At 41.2% G+C, this 21,956-nt stretch overlaps 1 protein-coding gene across 2 annotated transcripts in view; it reads left to right on the top strand.

Moving 5' to 3' along the window:
• Positions 1–565: 565 nt before the first annotated feature.
• The window catches only part of aff2 (AF4/FMR2 family, member 2), a 141,464-nt gene continuing 120,073 nt past the window's right edge, over positions 566–21,956 (top strand). For both annotated transcript variants that reach the window (XM_027280910.1, XM_027280906.1), the window contains exon 1: positions 566–981. In XM_027280910.1, coding sequence (XP_027136711.1) covers positions 979–981 — 3 coding nt within the window. In that variant the 5' untranslated portion in view covers positions 566–978. The remainder of the gene's footprint in view (positions 982–21,956) is intronic.

Genomic DNA, 21,956 nt, shown 5'->3' with positions numbered 1-21,956 from the left:
AGAGTCAAATATAATAAAGCTTTTAGTATTTTTCCACCATTATTAAATCCAGACAGGGAGGAGAGGACCTTGAAACATTTAGACTGTCAGTGAGAGAGATCAAATTTATAGAAAGGACGACTGAACGTGAATAAAATGAGGATTTCTATATATATTAATAGACTTTTTTTTTTGTGGCACCCAATCCACATTTTCTACAAGTCAAGTGTCCCTGCAGCATATATTAGGAAACTCCAGTGAACGGGCGCTCTTCCACACAAAGACATCAGAGTCTGAAGAGATGCATAGAGGGGGCAGAAGTGTGACTCATAATGTAAAGGACGATCTCCAATAGAGACTGACATGTCAGGAGTGTGTACTTCACTGACTGAACCATGTGATTCATCTCAGTCACAAGTGCACTTTAAGAAAAAAAAGAAAAAAGAAGACATTTAAATCAATTTCCTGTTGCCAAGTCACAGTTTCACATTAAGACACATTTTGTGCATGTGTGTGTGTGCATGTGCATGTGTGTGTGTGGGTTTATTTTTTTAAAGATCTGTGCTGTATAAATAGCTCTACTTGTTATGAAGGAAAATGTTTGCAGTGAGTATCTCAGTGTGACTTGTCTTCCACAGCCTTCTTCAGTGTGTGTGTGTTTGTATACACTGTATAAGTGTGTGCTCTCTCTCTCTCTCTCTCTCCTCCCTCCCTCCCTCCACGTCTGCCTGCCTGCCTGTCAGCTTGCCTCGACCACGTAGCAGCTTCCTGGCAGCAGCAGCCGCTTGTGTCTACTCTCCCTCCTCTCTGACACACTCTCTCTCTCTCTCAGTATCAGTAGCCCATGTAGAACCACGTAGCACCAGCTTTGGATTTTAACCACCACCACCACCACCACCAGCAGCAGCAGCGGCGGCAGCAGCGGCGGCAGCAGCAGACCGAAGCGGTCATGGATCTCTTTGAATTCGACTTTTTCAGAGACTGGGAGCTTGAACAACCATGGTAAGTCCTGCTCACACTGCTTTATTATCACTGTGCTGCTTTTGTATTAATGTGTGGAGGTTTTAAAGGTGGATGAAGGGACATGGCAACCTTATTATTATTATTATTATTATTATTATTATTATTATTATGATTACTGGAGGTGCAGAGACAGTCAAAGTGAGTCGGGGTGAAATCGTGCATCGTCTCTTTGTCACCGTATCGCTGTTGCTTGAGACGTAGCCTGCACACACACACACACACACACATGCACATGCACACACACACACACGCAGCGCAACGCCGGCTTTTTACTGTCTCATTGTGATATTTAAAGGAATGTTTGATTTGTATGTGAGAGCGCACCGGGGTTGTGTGTGACAGAGCGGTGACACGGGCAGCAGCAGCAGCAGCAGTGTGCTGGCTGTGCGTGCACACAGTGTGCATGGATGGTGTGGTCCTCGCAGCAGAAGTTTGACAGCTTGATATCGGATGTGATCCTCTTGTTGGTAAACAGAGCGCAGGTGAGCCGGTCACTGGTCGGTCTGTTGTTGTGTGTTGGACGCACGCAGTCACGTGCACACAATGAAGTTGGCTTGTTGTGATGATTTTTTTTTTGGGGGGGGATAGCACTCCTTCAGTTTCTCCTGTCCATGGCCTAAAAATGATGTTTTCCCATTAAAGGTCCAGTGTGTACAATTTACAGACTACATGCAGTAAGTGAATATAAGTACTATGTGTGTATAATCAAGACTTGTTATGTTTTATTCCCTTTAGAATGAACCTTATATCTACAGACGCCACCGGTTCATGGCGGAGTCCGCCATGTGGAACCGCCATGTTTCTACAGTAGCCCAACTTAAGCTCTAGATAGGCCGCGATGTTGTTTTGGTCCATCGTCCATGCGACTTCAAACCTACCGGGAGCATTTCAGAAGTGTTCTGACTGCCAGACTTTGTTAAATTGCTCAGTGTTTTTCCTTTGTCTATGTGCTTATCTGTAAACATGCTACATAATCTGGTCAATTTTCAAAATAAAACAACCAAAAGGGTAACAAATGACCCTTTTGGCTGTTTTATTTTGAAAATCAACCGGATTCTCTATGCTGTTCCTGTGTCTGGAACCCTACCAGGCCTCAAAACATCGACTAGAACTAACTGCACATGGAGTACAGCTCTGGCGGCCGTGTCGCATCCCTGCTTGGTGGAATTTGCGGGTATAGACCGGCTCTAGAAAGACATTGTTTTGCATGTTTGGTTCGCCTACTTCAGCTAGGATGGAGTGGGTGAGGCTACTAGATGCTACTGAATCTGACACAGCGGTCCTTTAAACGATGAATAATCACTGTGCTGTGGAGTTAGTGTTGATCAGATAATCGGTTGCTTGAGCTGATCAGCTGCATCCATTAAAGAAGCCGGCCTCAGGACAAAACAGGACATTTGAAGGCATCACCATTGATGATGAGCCTCGTCAATGATTCATCACTAAATGGTTGATATTAGTTCATCGCAGACTTATCTGTGTTGGGCAATAAGTAACAAGGTTTCAGGTCTTTTCACCTTTTACATAGTTTGTCCTCCAGAGAGAGCTGACCAGTTTTTACACTGTAAAAAAATCAAAGGGATCCGTATCAAGATCTTTTTAAACTCTGCTTTAAAAATTCAATATGAGCGAGGCTGTGATGAAAATGACTGTTAGTTGCAGCCTCAATCCATACTGCACTATATTGCATTATCTTACATTACAGTCCTGGGTGGAGGATTTTCATATGCAGGAGAGGAACAAAGACTCACAGCAGAGAGGAGCGCTGTAACACCACGGAGGCCAAAAGATGCTGGAGGAGGCTGTCAGCCCGTAGACATATAATTCTATTTCTCTCGCATGATTTTGGGTTTTATCACAACATTTGTTCAGAAATCAGACATATGAAATGTAATTTAGAAATTCAGAGCAGCTTGTCAGCTTGGACTCACGAGCTCCCAGTTTGGACCACAGTTTGTGCGGAGTTGGATTTTATAATAACCCTCCACAATTTCACCAATTTACTGGAGATTGGTGCCATTCTACCTTGCCACCCCGCTGTGTGTGTGCGTGGTATGAGGCGATAGATTCATTGAAAAAAAACAAAAACAACTCTAGATGTCATGATATTAAAACATAATCCGACCTGTTTCTCTGCAGGATTTTCATTCTGGATAAAAAATATATTTTTAGGCTGTCAGCTGCTGGAATAGTGAAGAGGCTTGTAGGAGATACTGTGTACTGTATAACACTCAGCCTCTCCAGTTCAACTATGTATTATAGTGGGAGTACAATAACTTGGCAACCGCGTTGCTGTTTTGAATCCGTATTCCAGCAGGGAGAATCTGAGCGGGGGAAAGTGACACACACTGCTGTCCCTCAGCAGCCACCGTGGAAGGGCCCTGGAGCAAGGTACTTAACCCCCCGCTGCTGAAGTGGAGCCGCACAGGGCTCAACAGCAAGCTTAGGGTGTCTACACATGTAACCCTCCCTCTCCTCCCCTCGCCTCGCCTGCCTTTGCCACCACTCCATCACACCGCTGCTGTCAGTCGGTCTGGGAAATAGGAGCTTGTGACAAAATAATGCAAAAAATGTGCAAGAAACAAACCAACAAGCAGAGCAGCTGACGGGTTAATCAGATGAAACCGGATTAGATCTTCTGCAGGGAGGTGGAGGTGTGAATGGATACTAGAAGACTTGTTTTCTCGGTTTCTGGTATAATAAAATCAAGTTTACTTCCTGTAGCTGTCCTCAGCTGGCGTGAACACCGGAGAAAAAAATAGCAGTGACAAGTTCACTTCCAGCTTCGAGGCTGTCCTCGCCAGAGAAATGGCAGCAAAGCCTAAAAAAAACAGTGTTTTTGTAGGATTGGACAATAATGATATATATACTGCAAGAAGAGATTTTTCCATGCTGTTCAAATCATGGTAGCTATTATTATTTAATATATCTGTGCTGGACCAGTGGTTGGAACATAAGGGTCAGGGGTCCGCTAACAGGACACAAGATGATAGGAAAGAAACAACACTACATAGTTTGGTTTATTTTAGTTAGTTAAGATATATTTTGGGGCTTTATTTGACAGATACAGCTGAAGAGTGACGGGAAGATGGAGAGAGAAAAAGGCATGAGCCATAGACAAGGATGGATGGATGCAGCCAATGATCATTGTCATTATTATTTGGTTATTTTCTTTAGATATTTGTGTTTTTGAGGAGACCGCTGTTCATCGTTTGTTTCTCGTCTAAGCCTAACCATAACCTTACAACAACACATATACAGTCATTTGTCTGGTGTTGACAAAGAGACATCAGATCAGAAAATGCTCATATAAGAAGTTGGACCATGTGAAACTAAAAGCTCGTGTTTGCTTCGAACTCGTCTACTTGTCAGACAGGGTCTGATTCCTCCACCCTCAACAGCTTTCTGATGCAATTTTGAAATCTTTTCAAGACTGACATCCACCTCGTGCAGCCACCGGCCGGGTGCTCAGAGCCGATGTCGATGTAGAGTTTGGACTTCTCTCTCAAGCTCTCTCTTTTCACATTCTCCACTCAGCTACCTCCGTCACGTTTTGTTCGTGCAGTCAAGTGCCACACCATAAAAAGCTTTGGAGGAGAGACTACAAAGACCGCTGAAGGACGGGTTTCTTGAAGAGCAATTGTGGAAGCTAAATGCAGCCAGAGACGGGTATGATGGTCGTACCTTTGAGCTTGGACATCGAGAGAGGGAATAAATACTTTAGCCTTTAAACGTTGAACACACTGAACCCTAAAAACTACTAATGCAACACATTCAGCTCTTTCTCCACGCTGCGGGCCAAAGAAAACATGATGAAATGTATTGGGTTGGGAATGGCTCCTTACCAGAATCTGCTCTTTTACCATCAGCTCTGAGGAGCTGCTTTGATGTAGCTGACATCTCAGTGCTAATAAATGTTAAAATGGACTCAACTGTCCAAGATTATGAGCAGGAGAACACCTTCAGTGGAGAAAAGAAAGAAAGAAAGAAACAGAATGGAGAGAAAGACTTATTTTCAAATAGACCTATTTTTTATTTTTTTTATTTTTTTTACAATGGATTTTAGAGGCATAAAAGCTGACACACACCTTCAATAAGAGCCATGAAAATCAGTCAGATTGAAGTTAAAAGTCTGTCACTCGCCATTGATGTGCGGCTCTGGTTTGACAGTGGATTTTCCCTTTAAGGGAGAGAGAAAACAATCTTGAAGCTCCCCACTCCTTTGTTAAATCTGAACGAATCCAACACCGTAGGTCTCCTCCTCCTCCTCCTCCTGAAGAAATACCCTTTCATCTCTTCTCCTCTTTGTTGCTTTTTCTGCCTCCTCTCCCCACCCTGACTTGCTCCTTGTTTCATTCTCTCGCTCGGAGATCTGAGGGCTTTGTATAATTGCAATAGGGCTTGCATTGAATGTTGCGTACTCCTCGCTGTAATTGCCCATCATGTAGCCGGCTAATCATGACAGTGGAATCTGGGGGAGATCACTTTGAATGTTAATTGACACTGATGGTGATTGGTTGAACCATTTAGGTAGTTAATTAGGGAATTGATTACACTTATCTTCAGCGTGGAATTGTAAGATTCCAGCTGCGCGATTTTGAGCTTAAAAGTTCACATCTGCGGGAAGACACCACGGCTATTGTTGTTATTATGAGGGGGTGTTATTGGATCTTTAATTTGTCTGAATGGTTTTTCTCTTTATGCCGCTTGAAAATGTAAAAATTGGATTAAAAATGCCGCATTTGTAGTCAAAATGTGTCGTGGAGAAGATCCGCAGGAAAAAAAAAAAGTTCACAGTTGTTGCATTCAATGTTCAGTCTCTCAGTCCAATATTCAATCTGCCTGTCAATCCTCCCCAAGCCTCTCAATCAGCTCAGTCACACATGTGAGCTCAATGCGCACAGAATCATTCATCACACAGAAATTCCTCGCCGCGTGAAGAGGCCGGGGCTTGCCAAAGCAGCTCCACTCGATGATGCTTCACACCAACATCATCAGCAGCAGCAGCAGCGGCAGCTCAGAGGCTGTGAAAGGAAGCCGCGTCTCATCCCAAACTGGAGCAAACAAATGCTCAAAAAACTAACAGCAGATAACGCCGAAATAAGCTTTCTATCTGGAAGAAATCCTTTTTTTTTATCCAATACCAACGGGACAATTATCCATCAGGGCTGTACAATGAGAGCTCTTTCAGCAGGTGTGAACTCGGAGTGGGAGTCCATCCGGGAGGAAGTAGTCGCTGTCCGTGGTTCTGATGAGAAAAACAACAAATAAAGATGTCTCGATTTTTTTCAGTTTTACTTTTAGATCTGTCGTTGTGCTTTTTATTTTTTAATTTCTACCTGAACTCAACAAAAACAAAAAAAAACTTCTTTCTGGCTGATGAAAAGAAAAAAAAGAAAAAAGAAGCATCACAAGGTTAGAGGAGGACAACGCAAAAACACATTTACAAATTCCACTCGCATTTTGTAAAGGCACTGGCAGAATGAAAGCGATCTAATCAAGGAGAACAAAAGTTGTGACAAACCACAAGTAATTAGGAGTAGGGCTGCAAGTAATTATTTGATTATTGAGTAATCAGTCAGTTATTTTTCTGACGAACAATCAAGTAAACAATGCGAGAAAATGACTAACACAGATCAGAATTCCCCAGAAAGTCTTTGGAGCTTTCTAACAGCTGACAGGGAACCAAAACAAAGTGCTAATGGGTGCTAAAAGGGGAACTGATGATGGGTTTCATCACTGAAACTGACAATTTCCACATTACACACACTTATTTAATCAATCAGCGACACAGAAAATACTGATTAGAGCAGCTTTAAGACCGTGTTTCCAGTCTGAGAAGAGAAACTGGCCAGTTTCATGAGGATTTGATGCCTTCCAGAAGTTTTTATTCGATTTTGTGCCAAAGAGTAATTGTGAGGAATTGTTAGTGATCCGCTGCAGACTTGGACTTGGGAGTTTTTCCTCGCTGCAGTGGATATAATATTATACAGATGTGTCTTTCCAACTGTTTATACATTTTAACAAGCAAGTCGAAGTAATAATGAGACAGAATCTCCAAAACAGCTTAAAATATTTTCTCAGTTTCTTTTAGGATTTAGATCCAGTATCACCGCAACATGACACAAGGATATAAACAGTTCAAGTACCACATCTGTGACATATTAGGATTAAAAAAGGAGGTCTGTCGTACCTCAGGAGGAGACGCGCTCTTACAGACATCTTACATATGTCATAACAGACAAAGCTGACAGTTGCTTCTTCCAGAACATATCTATAGAAACAGCTCTGTCAGTCATCACAGTATTAGAAGAGACAATTTAAAACGTCACAAATCTTAAGACATCATAATTAATTAAAAGCTAATTATTCAGTAGACTTTCCACATCAAAAAAGACCTTTATCCGTCCTTAATTAAGGTATAAAATCGGATTGTTTCTGAACTGATTCAGACAAAGTTCAACTGTTAAAGCTTTATTATTGAGTAAACCTGGCCCCTTGTGTGTGCCACAGAGTTGGAGTGTTGCTCCATATAAAGAACTGAGCCATCTGTTCGGTTTCTTGAGTGTCCTTTAAGAAAATAAAATATCAACCATCTGGATGGGATATAAAATCCTCAGCAGAACATTTATCTTTATCAGTGAATGTTTGCCCGACCGAGATGTAAGGAGAGCGTCTCCTCCTTCCACCTACCTCCATCCAGCTCACGTTAACATGCAGTCTGAGAACAGGTCTTCTTTTTTTGGAAAGGAAATATTGCCGTCCTTGTAAAGACGAGAAGAAACGAGTGGCTATACATAGAAGTCCATTAAACTCTTCTTCTCTCATCTGGTCTAGATTACCTCTTTTGTGTGTTTTTGTGTAGCTTCGTCAATGGTAATGGGAGCTTTTAAAATTTACTTCTGTTGTGTATGGCAGATCTCATCTAGCAAAGAAAAGGTCTCTATTAACGTTCTTTTGTCACAGGAGAAAATAAATTAGTAGAAGCAGGACTGAAAAGAGGTTTACCATCGTGAACTCACTAAGCACTTCGCTGGTTCATCACTATATTCAGCAAAGTTCTTTAAAAACATGAATTCAACAGATATATAGTAACTTCGTATAGATGGTATTAAATAAACAGAAGTTGTCTATGTCAAATGTAGAAATCGTAAAATAACCCTTCAAAGTAAAGGTAGGTGATCAATAAGGACACGAGGAAACCTCAAAGAGAAACATCTAAAAATAAGACAGTGTCCTCATCTGAACCCAGAAAAACATTATTATATGATTTAATCTGACAAACAATATTACACCGTTCAATCTGCGGTATGTAAACAAACAAGGCGTCTTTAAGGAATAAACCATTTTAGACTTAAAGTGTCCCAAATGTCCAGAAACAGTCTGCCATCTGTCTCATCTCAGGGTTGACTTGAATTCAGGGACTTCTTCAGGGGTGTCGAAGGTCTTGGAGGATTCATCAGCCATAATTTGCACCTCAGCAGGATATAGTGACGCATATGTTCTGTTATATGCTATGATCCCAGTGCATCAACTTCACCTTGTCAAACATTACATGACGAAATCTAATTATCGCCGGCCAAGGGCACTGACTAGGATCTGATTTAGCTGCAGGTGTGATTCACCTGCTCCGCTGCTGTAATGTAACCTCATTTAATCTGCAGCCGAAGGAACTCGGTAACCAGCTCTGAAAGAACTTGATTGGACCAGGCACTCCTGTTGCCCCTTCAGGAATCCCAGTAATGTGGATATTGTGACAGCGTCTGTAGTCTTTTAAAGTTTCAGAAAGCACTTCATTATTAGAGACATTCAGGCTTGCAGGTGCTGAGGACATCACAAGCTTTTCCTCAAATAAGTTTTGAGACCCCCGTAATTATCGCACACTCCACTTTCTTCTTGTAAATTGGATCATGTCGCGGATAATTAGCCGAAAGGTCACGGGGCTCAGTGGAGTGCAGTGTTGCTATTAGCTGTAACACCATCATCCGCAGAGGTTAAACTACTGTTTTCTATCGGCTTGGATAAGGATTTACATCACCTTGTTAGTTAATCAGATTTTTACGTGACTGTCTGACTAAAAACATCAAATTTATAGTTCGATCATCACACGATCTCCATCATTTATAAGCTTTGATTTATCTTATGTATCATTAATGTCTTTAAAAAATACATTTAAGTAAATTTTAAACGTATAATGAAAAAAAAACCCCAACTTGAATTCACACATAAGCAAATAACCGTGACAAAACATCAGATGATAAGACCCAACAGGCACTCAGTGGCTCAATGAGGTGCAATAAAAAGCCAGTCATGAGTGCAGCTCGAGTACTTACACTGAGGTATGTCTCTCCGAGCTGCAATATCTTTATTAAAAAAGACTGATAGAATAGAAGATGGAGTGTTCCCCGGATCAAAAGCTGTTTAAGACATTTCAAACGTTAGCTGCCAGTTCACCGAATAAGCAGAAGCGGCGAAGGTCGCGCTGTGTTGAGATATTATTTTCTCTTAATGGTGTGCAAAAATGTAATTGCCTTGTCAATAGATGTGACTAAAAGCCTTGTAACTACTAATTAGACTATAAAGCAGAATAGCGTACCTAACTGTGCCGGATCTTCCCCATGGGATCAGACCACCGAGCTTCTGTCGTAGCTGCTGTTTTAATATTGGCAGAGTTTCCTACCTTTTAATACTTGTATTCATCCGTGTAGTTATTGTTCCACCGTCTGTTTTTTTTTTTTTTACTCTTCGTGGTGTTCTCTTCATCAGAGGATACACAGTGGAGAGATGAGGGGAGCTGGCCAAGGACAAACGTGACATGAAAAACAGAAATGATGAAAAAAAAAAAATCCCTCAGATCTATCAGGGAAGTGTCGCAAATTATGAAAAGCAAAAATAGCACGGCGTTGTTTTGTTTATTTATTGACGAGCGTGTTTAATTCGTTAACACTTTGGGCTCAGATAATATTCATTCATTTGCTTTGGGAATTGAATTAGGAACAGGTCAAATTAGTTAATGAGGAGCTTTGCTTGAAATTACATTCTTAATTTGTTGTTAAAGCTAATTAAGAATTAGTTTAATTAGTTAATCGAGTATTGGGTTGAAGCGGTGTTTCCCTAATTTGTTGTGTAAATTTTGCGGTTAATTAGTTTAATTAATGAGTTACTTAAGCGCAGTGTTTGCTCTGTAACAGTCCTTCAGACAGCGGACGAGTGTCACGATGACGCTGACCGCTGCTTGTCTTTACACGACTGAATAATCACGATCATCCTCTTTACTACTTCTCAAAAGCTTTTTTTCCCCCAGCTGTACCTTATTAAAAAACAAAATTCAATCTCATACATAATAAAAGTCGTGACTGGGCAAGGCATATCAGCAGGAGTGTGTGTGTGTGTGTGTGTGTGTGTGTCTGTGTGTGTGTGTGTGTCTGTGTGTGTGTGTCTGTGTGTCTGTGTGTGTGTGTGTGTCAGAGGGTTTAGAGAAAGAGAGAGCACGAGAGAGCGAGAGACTTGGCAGTCAACACCAGGTAGCTTCTGCCCTCGTGCCCCCAAGATACCAAGACAATACACGCACACACACATACATCCATACACACACACACACACACACACACACACACACACACATACACACCCCGGTTCCCGAGGTTGGCAGAGCCATCTGCCAAGAGGAGCATGGTGCTGAGGAATGATAACACACACACACACACACACTGCCTTGAACTCATTGCTCTAGTAGTTCTCTCCTCTCCGCTGTAGCTGGCAGCTGATATTGCTGATACCTGCTTTGTGACTGTATATCTGTATGAATGTACACAGACTTATTGGAAACCTGTCCAGCTGTCTGTTACACGGATGTTTTAGCCTCCTGAACTGAGGTTTGTTTTTGTTTTTTTTAGCAGGTTCACTCTGTCCAACATCATTACGGTGAAAACAGCAAGATGTTGTTGATGTTTCTAGCGAAAGCTGAAAAAAAAAAAGCGTCCTCCGTGATCTATCACACCGGCTTGTTGGCAGAGTCTGACCTCTTCAAAATCACACGCAGTTTCCACACAGCTTGCACGGGATAGGTATCATAGCACCGAGGACACTGAGGTCGTGTCCTACACATTAGCAACCTGGGGCGAGTTTACACTAATTGGCTGATTCTAGTGTAGATTCATAACTGAATTTAGACCTTCATAACGGTGTTGGGCCCCGTGATGAACTGGTGACTTGTCCAGGGTGTACCTTGCCCCAATGCCAACTGGGATAGGCTCCAGCCCCCCCCCTGTGACCCTGATGAGGATTAGCGGTTACAGGAAATAGATGGATGTTGGTGATTCATGCTCACTATCAAAATAAAGACAAAAAGAATATTAGTTAATTAAAACATTTTAGAGACTTTCCTTTTGGTATGTGGTGTGATTTTTTTAAGCAGGGTGAGGGTGGGACAGAAATCATGGTTACAGCCTTTGTGGGTACCATCTTTAATTATTTAAATCTTCTGATACTGAACTGAGCACAGACCTCCTTTATTTAAAGTTGGTCCCCAGTGTTAGGATTGACAGAAATATGCAGGTAAAGATGAAAATAAAAAACACATCTAATCAATGTTTCATCTGTTCATCACTGTTAAATTATTAAATTAAGGCTCTCACATTTGACATTTTTGAAATATCAAAGGAGGATGTTGGGCTTTTTTTCTTTTTTTCTTTCTATTGAGCGCACCTGAATATAAGCCACACCAGCTAAATTTAAAAAGAAAATGCATTTTGTACATATACGCAGGTTTTGATGCTGTAACATGAGGTATTTACACAGAAAAAGGATTTTTTTTGTTTTAATTTAAGACTTTTTAAGCTTTTTTTCAAGCTGTGCCTGAAAATCGGCAGTACAGCATCAACACGGGATGCCAAGATTACGTGCGGTAGTTCTATTTCCTTCTTTGACGGCCAGGTCGATTGCCTTTAACTTAAAAGCTGCATCATATGCATTTCTTCGTGTGTTTTCCATGATGAGGGTGTGTGCACGACGCGCAAAATGACAGTTCAAAATCAAAACTAGTGTCTTCTTCGGCGCATAATCTTTCCCCACATGTCTATCTCACGTTTGCGCTTACTGCTAGAGAGTGCCAGTAAAATAAATCTATAAATTAGCTGCACCGTTGTACAAAAGCATGTGAAAAAAGTAGCGGCTTATTGTCCGAAAATTACAGTAAATATATGACATTACTTAATGCATTTCATCACACACATAAGGTTAATAATAGGTAGACATCATCTTAACTTGAGGCTACAAGTGGCATCGTCGTAGTGAGGATGTGGATATCTCAGATCCACAAACAATGTAGATACATAAATCAAAAAAAAAAGAAAAATGGACAAAACAAAATAGAATCACGTGAGCCAATCAGAAAACCTTTAAGTTATTCCCAGGGGGCTTTATAATCCAGCTCGAGTGCGGCACATTGTCGAGAAACAAAGAGACCGACAGCTCAAGCCAGTTAGCCTCACAGAACAGTAGATTAAACGCTGAATATAAAATTAAACAGAAATAATAAAACTGAATTTGAAAGCAGGGACGCGCTGAGGAAGCGAGAGCGAGACCGAGGCGGTGAGAGCTAATGACGTAGCGTTCCTAGCCGGGGCCAATTTACTGTGAGGTTTCGAAAGGTCATCTCCTACATGGAGGCCTGTCTGTGACAAATTACATTATTTACACCGGGCAGAAAGAGGCAGCGAGACCCGGAGAAACGCAAGAGAGTAAGAGAAGAAGACGACGAGAGGGAGGGCGAGAGTGTGTGTTTGACTGTAATTGGTCTACAGTGTTAACACGAGAACCCTGAAGACATTTGCTAACACTTTGCCTAATGATGCTCTTATCAAAGCACAACACACAGGCTTTTTTTGACATGGGATTGCTACGTCCTACTTTGTCATGAAGAGGGTAACATTTTGATATTTTAATTTTGGAGCCTGATCAGCTGCTTTAACTCGCTCCTGTGGGGATTTAAACAAAGAGTCTCACACTTATCAGGCAATTATCTGATTAAACACCTGTCTGATTCACTATTCTCTCTCCCTGATTTCTATAAGATGGCAGCTTTTTTCACTGGCTGTCAAAGCTTTATATTTTTACTGCTGTAAACACTTGATGTCATGCAGGCGAGTCTTTCCAAGGAAAGTGTGTTGAGAAGTGGGTAACGAGTATGAGCAACACAGCGGGTAGGACGAAGAAGAATAAAAAAAAAAGAGTGCGCCCCCTGCGGAAACTGCAGCAACTGGAGAAAAAATAAATAAAAAAAGCAAAGACAAAGACATCACATGCACTTTATGATTGACAAGTGACTTCTGGAAAGTGAAGTGCACAAGCCGTTTGATTGACAGGCGATCTGTGGGAACTGTCAAAGATGGAGAGAGAGAAAAAAACCCACAGCAAACCCTAAAATCTGTGGGATGCTGCAACACCGACGATACGACGAGTTAATGCAACATCTCGCGCTTCATATTGATAATTCCTTTTTGTTTCTTTATTTTCACTACATTAAACAAGGTCGACTACTTAGTGTTGAAATAAAGACGTTTCATTCGGCCCTGAAGGGGACCCAGTTCCCCAAAGACCAGCTTACACTGTGTGTGTGTGTGTGGGTCCCGTGGGCTATGCAGAGACGGGAAGAGCCAAAGGGATTTAGTAGTTAAATGGTTTGGGACTTGTGAATGAACAGAAATATTAATATTTCGATTTGACTTCTTTTAAGGAAAATGTCCTAAATTAATAAAGCATAATATTTGATTAAGGTCCCGCAGTGAGAGCACAAAAATACACTTCTTTTTCTATTATCATAAGTGTGTTGGCAAAAAAAATATTTAACGATGCGGGGACTGAACTGTTTGGTAATTATTGTACTAAAATAAATGAATTCATCTATATTTTGACCTGTATGTTACATTTGTGGATTGTTTTATGAGTGAGCAAATACCTAAATTAATGTATTCATATTTTAAAATCTAAAATAATTAACTGACTGGCAGCTTGTCCGCGGTGTACCCCGCCTCTCGCCCATTGCCAGCTGGGATAGGCTCCAGCCAGCCGTGACGCTGATATGGATAAGTGGTTACAGAAAATGGACGGTTGGGTCAGGACTCTTATAGCTGTCTGTGTTTTTTGAATTTTTAATGATATAAAAAGGGAACTTTGGTAAGGAGTTTTTCAGATCGTTATATTTATGAGTTATGGTTATAAATTCTTTGGTAGTTACAATTTGCATGAACAATTATTCAATTTTACTCGACTCGGTTGGAAAAAAACAGGAAAAGAGCCACATGGAGCAGACGATAATATTTTTTATCTAGTTATCCACAGGCAGCAGCTTTAAACAGTATTTTGCAAGTCTAGCTAACTGGTTTGCATAGAACAGTATCAACCATATGTGCTGCTTGTTGAATGTTTAATCTGATAAACTGGTCACCGGGCTTTTAATTCAATAAATTCTTGCAAAGTAAAATATTTGACACACATATCCTACATTATATGTCATAATGTCTGGCCTTCTGATTTCACTACTTCACTTTATCAAAGTTAATAAATAAGGCTGGTAATGTGTTTTTTTTTATTTGATGCTTTAAAGGATCCCAGTCTTCATTTTCCCTTTGCTCCTCTGTGTCACTCGTGCTTCCCCTCCAGGACATTTAGTACCTCTTTATCAACTAATTCATAATTATCCTGTGTCTCTCTCTCTTTGCCTTTTTCGTCAATGTCTACTCCCTCTTTCCTCTTTCCGTTAACCTTTTCCTATCTCTCTCACCCCTCTTCCTCTCCTCTGCCTTCAGTCAGAGGCCTGCTAAATTTGTTATCAACCTCCTCCCTAATTAACATGCCCCCTCTCTGTCTCTCCTATCTCTATTACTCTGTCGAGATGTCTTCTTCACTCTCTCCTATTTCATTCTGACGATTTCTTCTCTCTGCATCTTCTCTTTGTCTCTCTCTCTCTCTTTTTTTTTTTTTTTTGAATAGATGAATTTCAGGACGACTCCTCACCTTCGCATCTGAGGCTCTGTTATCTACAGTACCGACAGACAATTTGTCTGTCTGAGAGCCAGCAGGACACAGCGATCCATTTTCTGTGCGAATGTGTGAGCTTGTGTATCACGGCTTCTCTCTGCTTTAGCGGTGTCTCTCAGTATGTCTGTGTTTTTGTGTGTATGTGTGCATGTGTGTACCAGCCTTCTCAAGCTGTGGTCTGAGTCTCAGAGTCCTTGGCAGGCTCCCATGCTGGGTTCACGGGGCGTCTGTGTGATAGCCATTAGCATTTGCTTTAAATGTTGACCTGTAACATCTCCTCCTCAGTGGAATTGCTCTTAAGGTCCTGTATACACCCTTGAAAAGAAAGGAAAATCTCATTTCTTTGTACATTTGACATTAGGAAACCGCTCAGAGCAGAAAACACGGAACATCTGTTGTATTCTTACAGGCTTTTACTAGTATCAGTACTGCTAACAATGTTACAAATTTATTCTCTCTCACCCAAAACTCCCCTCGTCTCGTCAACACCTCCGAGCATGGCTGCAAGTATTCACACAAACACACGCACTGCTGCTTATCCAACACATGAACAACAGTATTAAATGTAATTCAATCCGTTCATCACCTCAGACGTGTTTGCATCTGTCATGTACTGACGTTTCAGCCCAGACAGAAGTCGAATATTTCTGTCAGTGCATGCACTGTTATATTAGAGCCATAGTTCATGGCTGTGAGTTCAGACTTGGACTGTGTTGTTTAGTCTGCTGCATGCAGCTGGTACTATGTTGTGTAACTCTTTTGTACAGTTCTGAAACACAGTGGAGAAATGTAGCAACAGTGCAAACTGTGGAAGTCGAAGTTTAGTGTCAGTGTTCGGCGGCAGTGTCTTAAAGTGTGCGTGGATTTTGATGGTGGTGATGTTGAACTGGGGTGTAACGCCACGTTGAGACCGACAGTATAATTTATTTAATAAGGACGGGAGGAAGGAGGAAAAATAAAATCCAGGCTTGCCCTGCAAAAAACATTCCTAGTGATCCAGATTGATGTCAACAATATGAGAACATTCCTGGTTGGTGATTTGCAACTGAACATGTTGTATTTTTTTACTGTTTACCTCATCACCTATTATGTTTAATAGCAGACAGAAAGGAACAAACAGGGAGGGGAGCAGAGGTACTCGATGTCTTGTGACCAAATATCTCAGATGAACCATATCCATTTGTTAATTTAACATATTGGTATTTAGGGATAATTATAAAAGCACTATTCTGTAGATACAGTGTACAGGCTAGGTGTGATGTCACAAACGTCAAACTAAAATTCCCCAAAAATATATATATTAAAGTCTGTGTACAGCCAATTGTGAGATTTTTTTCAAAACACATTAAATATGTTGGAAAAAGGTTTACTGAATTACTGAAATGTGTTTTTCACCAGTTGTCAGTGTCAGGATTTTTGTGGGCGGTCCTTAAAGGGTGGCTCGATGACACGCCGAGGCCACCCTGAGCAAAGAGATAGAGATGAATTCATCTCAGCTCAGAGTGTTTCAAAGTCAGTCACGTCATTTTCTGAACTCATCTGACACGTTTCAGTCGCTTCAAATTGGCTGCTTGACCGTCCCCGTGAGTGGGCGTGGCTTCAGCGCATTTAGTGGACACGCCCCCACAGTCCTGGAGCCGAGCTGCTCATTTTTACCTGATTTTGACGCCTAATTTCATAAACTTGTCGATAGCTTTAATCATTTAAATTTGGCCGGGTGGTTAATAACACTTTCTTCTTTCGGTCTGACAAACTCAGAACATATTTATTCTTACTAAAAACAATACAGTAGCTTAAAAGATAATCCTAAATTTTCTTTTAAAGCTATTGTAAAGAAACTATGTGCTTAGTTTTTCCATGAGCACTGACCATCCTTCGATACAGTACATGTTATTCTACCATCCTAGACAAAGAGTCATATGTTATTATTGTGTGTAATCAGGACTACACTACTGCTAACACAGTAAAAAAAAAAGCCTTAGTTGAGCCTCATTAACCTGTGGATAGATGGCCGTGGTTTGACTGTAAGCTGTAAGCCTTCACTCTGCCTAGTGGAGAAAATGGCTAACGGGGAGCTCAATCAATACACTAAGTGTGTGTGTGTGCATTTGCATTATGTGTGTCCGGGGCATGCGCATCTGTAACCACTCACAGACTGTCTAAATGCATATTGATCCTGAGGTGTTGTTTTGTGTATCTGATCGTCTGCCGTGTTTCAGTTTCATTAAGTTGACAGATGAAGTCGACTGAAGCCGAACTAATTAATCAGTGCGATTCCTGCACATTTTTGAGCTGATGCATTTTGGGCAGTTTGAGGACACACAACCAGACGAAACTAGACAGAGAGTTGGGTTTGTGTCAATACTTGTACATCCACTGAAGGCTTGTATTCAACAGAGGTTCGATTGCTTCATCCTTGAACACACACACACACACACACACATTCTGTTTGTGTTTACTCCTGTCCAGACTCCCACATCTATTCGCCAGCGTTTCTTTGTTTGTCTTTCAAATCATCTTTTTTTTTTTGACGTGCTCACGTCAGTGCGTCTCTCTCATGTAAGTTGCAGTTATTCAATAGATGGCTGAAGGAGAGATGTCTTGATGCTTTTGCATGTTTCCTTCCTGCTCTTGAAATAATTATAGATCATATGTCTTTAATATCTCCAGAGATGTGTTTGATCTTGTCTAATAGTACAGCCGTCTAATAGTACTTGACCTGCGGGCCTCAGTTGTCATTGTAGTATAATTGTAGTAAGAAAATAGCAAGATACATCTGAGGGGGTTATAAGGAGATTTATTATGCTCATTTTCAAGTGTCAGTCTGTGTTGTAATACTTTCCAGACTTTAAAAATACTTAAATATTACATGGAAGTTACAAAGGAAGGAACTGATTCTTCCTTATGCCCACACCAAAGCTACAACCCGTGCCGTGCGTGTCGTCAGGTAGACCTTTGTTTCATTTCAAAAGGTCATAGCCCGATAGGTTGGTCATATATGCCACCATTAGACAAATAGGAGCAACATTTGTTTGAAGTATTATCATTAGATATGTAGTTATATGGAGGTATCCGGGCTCTCAGGGGTAAATTAGAAAACAGCTGGAGGAGAATAATAAGGATAAAAAACCTGAGCTAAAAAACAATAGCGTCTCAGACCCTGCGGGGCTTCAACCTCAAAAGAAAGAAAGAAAGAAAGAAACCAGGTCAAATTGTTAATGCTACTGTAAATAACAACACACAAAGCCCAACATACATACCACCTCCCACAAGTTCTCACATAAACACAATTCCCACCGGCTCTCTGTGTGCTGTTAACTCAGTCCTTTCTCCTCCACTCTTTGTCTCTCTTTATTCTCTTAATTTCTATGTCTTATTCTTTTTCTCAGGTTTCCTTCTTCTATCGCTCTTGTTCTCTCGGTATAATCACCATGTTATCAGAGTAAATCCTTCAGACTTTGTCTGTCTTTTGGCTTCACAGGGATTTGTAATATTTTCCTCATTTATTTTATAATATCACGCTTTAGTTATTTTAGTCGGAGATAACGTTCCACTTTCCTATTTCTAGAGGCTAAAAGGAGATCTCTATAACGTTACACAGCGACGGACCAGCTGTAATTACTTTCTGAAGACTTTCTTTTCTTATCATCTTTGAATTTTAAGAAGTTGTTAGCGAGCCCTAAAAAGTCAAGACCGCCCTTTTCATACGGTGTGACGCATATGTTGTACTTATGAACTCCTATATATTTACGCAGACAACATCGTATTGTATAACTGGCGCTCCATCTGCGATATGTGGATTTTTATTCTGTGATCTGGGAACGCTTTAGTTTCGACGAAACGGCCATCGGTCCTGCTTTGTCTTCTCTGGTTCCACTTTTACTCCGGCGCTGAGAGAAACCCGCGACCCGTGGCTGGTTCCTTGAAAAGGCCGGGGTTGTTGTTTAGCAGCTGCCAGATTCGCTGCTGCCTTGTAGCCTCTCGGTAACCTCTGAGATGTGTGGGATACTTGCAACTTGCCTGCTCACTCGTTGACTGACTTGTCGAGTAGCTGTAGTGTGAGTGATATTTACACTCATAATCTCTGGTGTGCAGATGTGTAACAGTTTGTGGCAATGTTAAGGTTTTTATAAGCAATTAAACTGCGTCTGAAATCGGCTTTGTTCTGAAGGTTTTCCTTTTGCACTCTGAGAGTCTTAAGGATGAAGCGATATGCTCTACATATTACATAAGTCCTTGGAGGCAAATTTTTGATTTGTGATAAAAATTGACTTGACTTCTTAAGCTGCACTTAGACTAAGTAAGTGCATCCCCTGGAATTTAGGATCATAGAAATAAAATCATAATATAGACAGAACCAATTCATGAATATTTTATGAAACACAATGAATTAGGTGAATCACTTATATCCAAGCAAGAGGCTGCAGTCCTTCAGGACCAAAACCTCACACCCCTCTGACGCCGTCTCTCACCCTCCACCCCAGACCCAGCATGTTACATTAATGCACACCTTTTATTTGACATCTGTTTGGACTGCTGCATTTGTTAAATATCTTGCATTTTTGCACAAACTGTACAGCTCTTTTTGTTTGAAATACATGTCGTACATATATTTATATCTTTTAGTACTTGATTTTCATCTTCCTTGTGTTGAATCTAATGTTTGTTATGCACCAAAAACACCAAGACAAATTCTTTGTATGTGAAAACCTTGGCTATAAACCTGATTCTGATACAGTTAATATAATAAAAATAGACTGATACCACTTTAATGTTTGTCCGCTGCATATGAAGCTAGAAGCAGGAGAGCATGGCTCTTTCAAAGATAAAACAAAAAATCACCTACCAGCTAATGTGAAGTTCAGTTAACATTTAATAGTTTGTTTATTTCGACTCGGCTAGACATGGCTGAAGTCTGTGGCTTCATGGTAACCCTAACCCCTACGTTAAAGATCCTCCATTAATAGCATGGATCAATTGGACTAACTCCATCGTGTCGGATGAATCAGACTAACTGGACGATATCCAACTTGTAATAGCAGGACAGTGTCTGCCCAGTGTAATGACATCCTGATCTTTCAGACTCCACACTAGTGCAGGTTTTTTTTTTTTTTTTTTTTCTTTCCGTTCTACCGAAGCTGCCTGTGTCGGTGTGTAACGCCACCTCACCGTGAGCCAGCCTGTGCCTGCGCACGGATAACAACTGAAAACAGATTCCAGGTCCCGTCTGACGTTTTCACACTGACAGAACACAAAGTCCTTGTCTGTCTGAATCTGCTGAAGAACGAGGCCTCTCAAAACATCATATCCCTGGTGTGGCGACCAGGTACGTGGGTGGCCTTGATGGTCTGCCATGCAGGAAGAACTGACCTAGAAAACAACGGCTGTCCTGTCAGGCCCTTTTCCTGGAGCCGCCCCCCCCCCCCCCCCCCGGTGCTGCTCTGCTAGAAAGACAGACAAGGAAAGAAAGAAAAAGAAAGACAGACTGTTTAGTCCTCTGAGATTCGTCATTTAAATGTTTTGATGAGATGAACCACATATCTGAGTCAGGGCTGTTTTCACCTCGGCTCGTCACGGTTCATTCACATCTTCAAAGCTAATTATATTTGGACGCTTTTTTTTCAGTAATAACTTCCTGTTACTCAAAGTCTTCTTTTCTTCTTCTTCAGGTCAATAAAATCATTTTAAGGTTTGTGCTGAGGTCACCGAGGCACATTTCTTCTAAACCTGCATCGCGTGGGAAAAGTCTAAACTCCGAAAGAACTCCTTTGTACAAACAGATATAGTTTTATCACACATTCACATTGCTATGCACATACGGTAGCGCCGCCGTATGCTCTTATTTTTAGCCGTAGTAGTAACCAATTAAAGAGATTGTGTTCTTTATCATGAGATCTCTCTAACGGAGCTCTATAAATTTAACAGCTCATCTTTATGCATGGTGTTTTGCTTGTTTGAGTTCATGGAGGGAGCAGTGAAAGTCATCGCAGGAGTCTGTTGGACGCAGAGACAAAGGATCATCGGGATATAACAGATATATTACATGACAAACATACTAGTGACTTTTGAGAGTGGCCAAAAGATGAAATATTAAATTAAACTATAAATTCTCGGCGTCGTTGATCGACAAGTCACGATGTGTAATTTATGACTACGCGATCATCCAAGTTTTCATCCCAAAAGGCGAAGATGTTGTTTACTCTTTTCCTGAGTTTGTCAGTACTTTATTCTCAGTGTGGTTTCCGCTGTTGAGTCATTGTGAAGAATCATTTTTTTTGTAAATGGCTGTGAGGTTGGGCAGATCTTGGCTGATCATTTTTCCACCAACAGTCTTGTTTGGGGCTCAGACAGTGATTAAAACCAGGCTATCATGTCAAACCTCAACACTAATTCAGCAGTAAAACATCTGTAAAAGGCCCCGTGGCGGAGACTTTTGCAAATGTAGACACCTGCTTTTTCTCTAAGAGGAGCCTCTTTAAGAGGATCTGTTCATCATTGTCCTCAGAAGTGTAGCCCATGGCCAGTTATAGTGCTACACTCATCCACCTGCTTCAATGGCCCAGCTATCCGCACTCAAATTTGATATGGGTGTTAGGTTACGGGGGGAAGTCTATAACCATTCCTTTTGTTTTGGATGCTTTCAGACGCAGGCGATTGCTTTTCCTCCATGAAGCGAAAGCACCGGCGGCACTCAGGAGCCTCTTAAATGCGTCCAGGATTACAGTGTCATCAGAGTATTTCCGAGAGAACATATCAGGGTCTGTACTCCTGAAAGTCATCTGTATGCAAAGTAAACAGCGCCGCTGATAATACAGAGCCCTCAGGGCTTTTCTGTAGCGATAGATCTGATAGTGATACAGTGTGTAGAGTGTCCATTGACTCTGACCCGCCGTTCGGAAAGGCAGAATCCACAG

Source organism: Larimichthys crocea, chromosome I (genome assembly GCF_000972845.2).
Source record: "Larimichthys crocea isolate SSNF chromosome I, L_crocea_2.0, whole genome shotgun sequence".
Lineage (NCBI taxonomy): Eukaryota > Metazoa > Chordata > Actinopteri > Sciaenidae > Larimichthys > Larimichthys crocea.
This window is presented reverse-complemented; position numbering and strand designations above follow the sequence as displayed.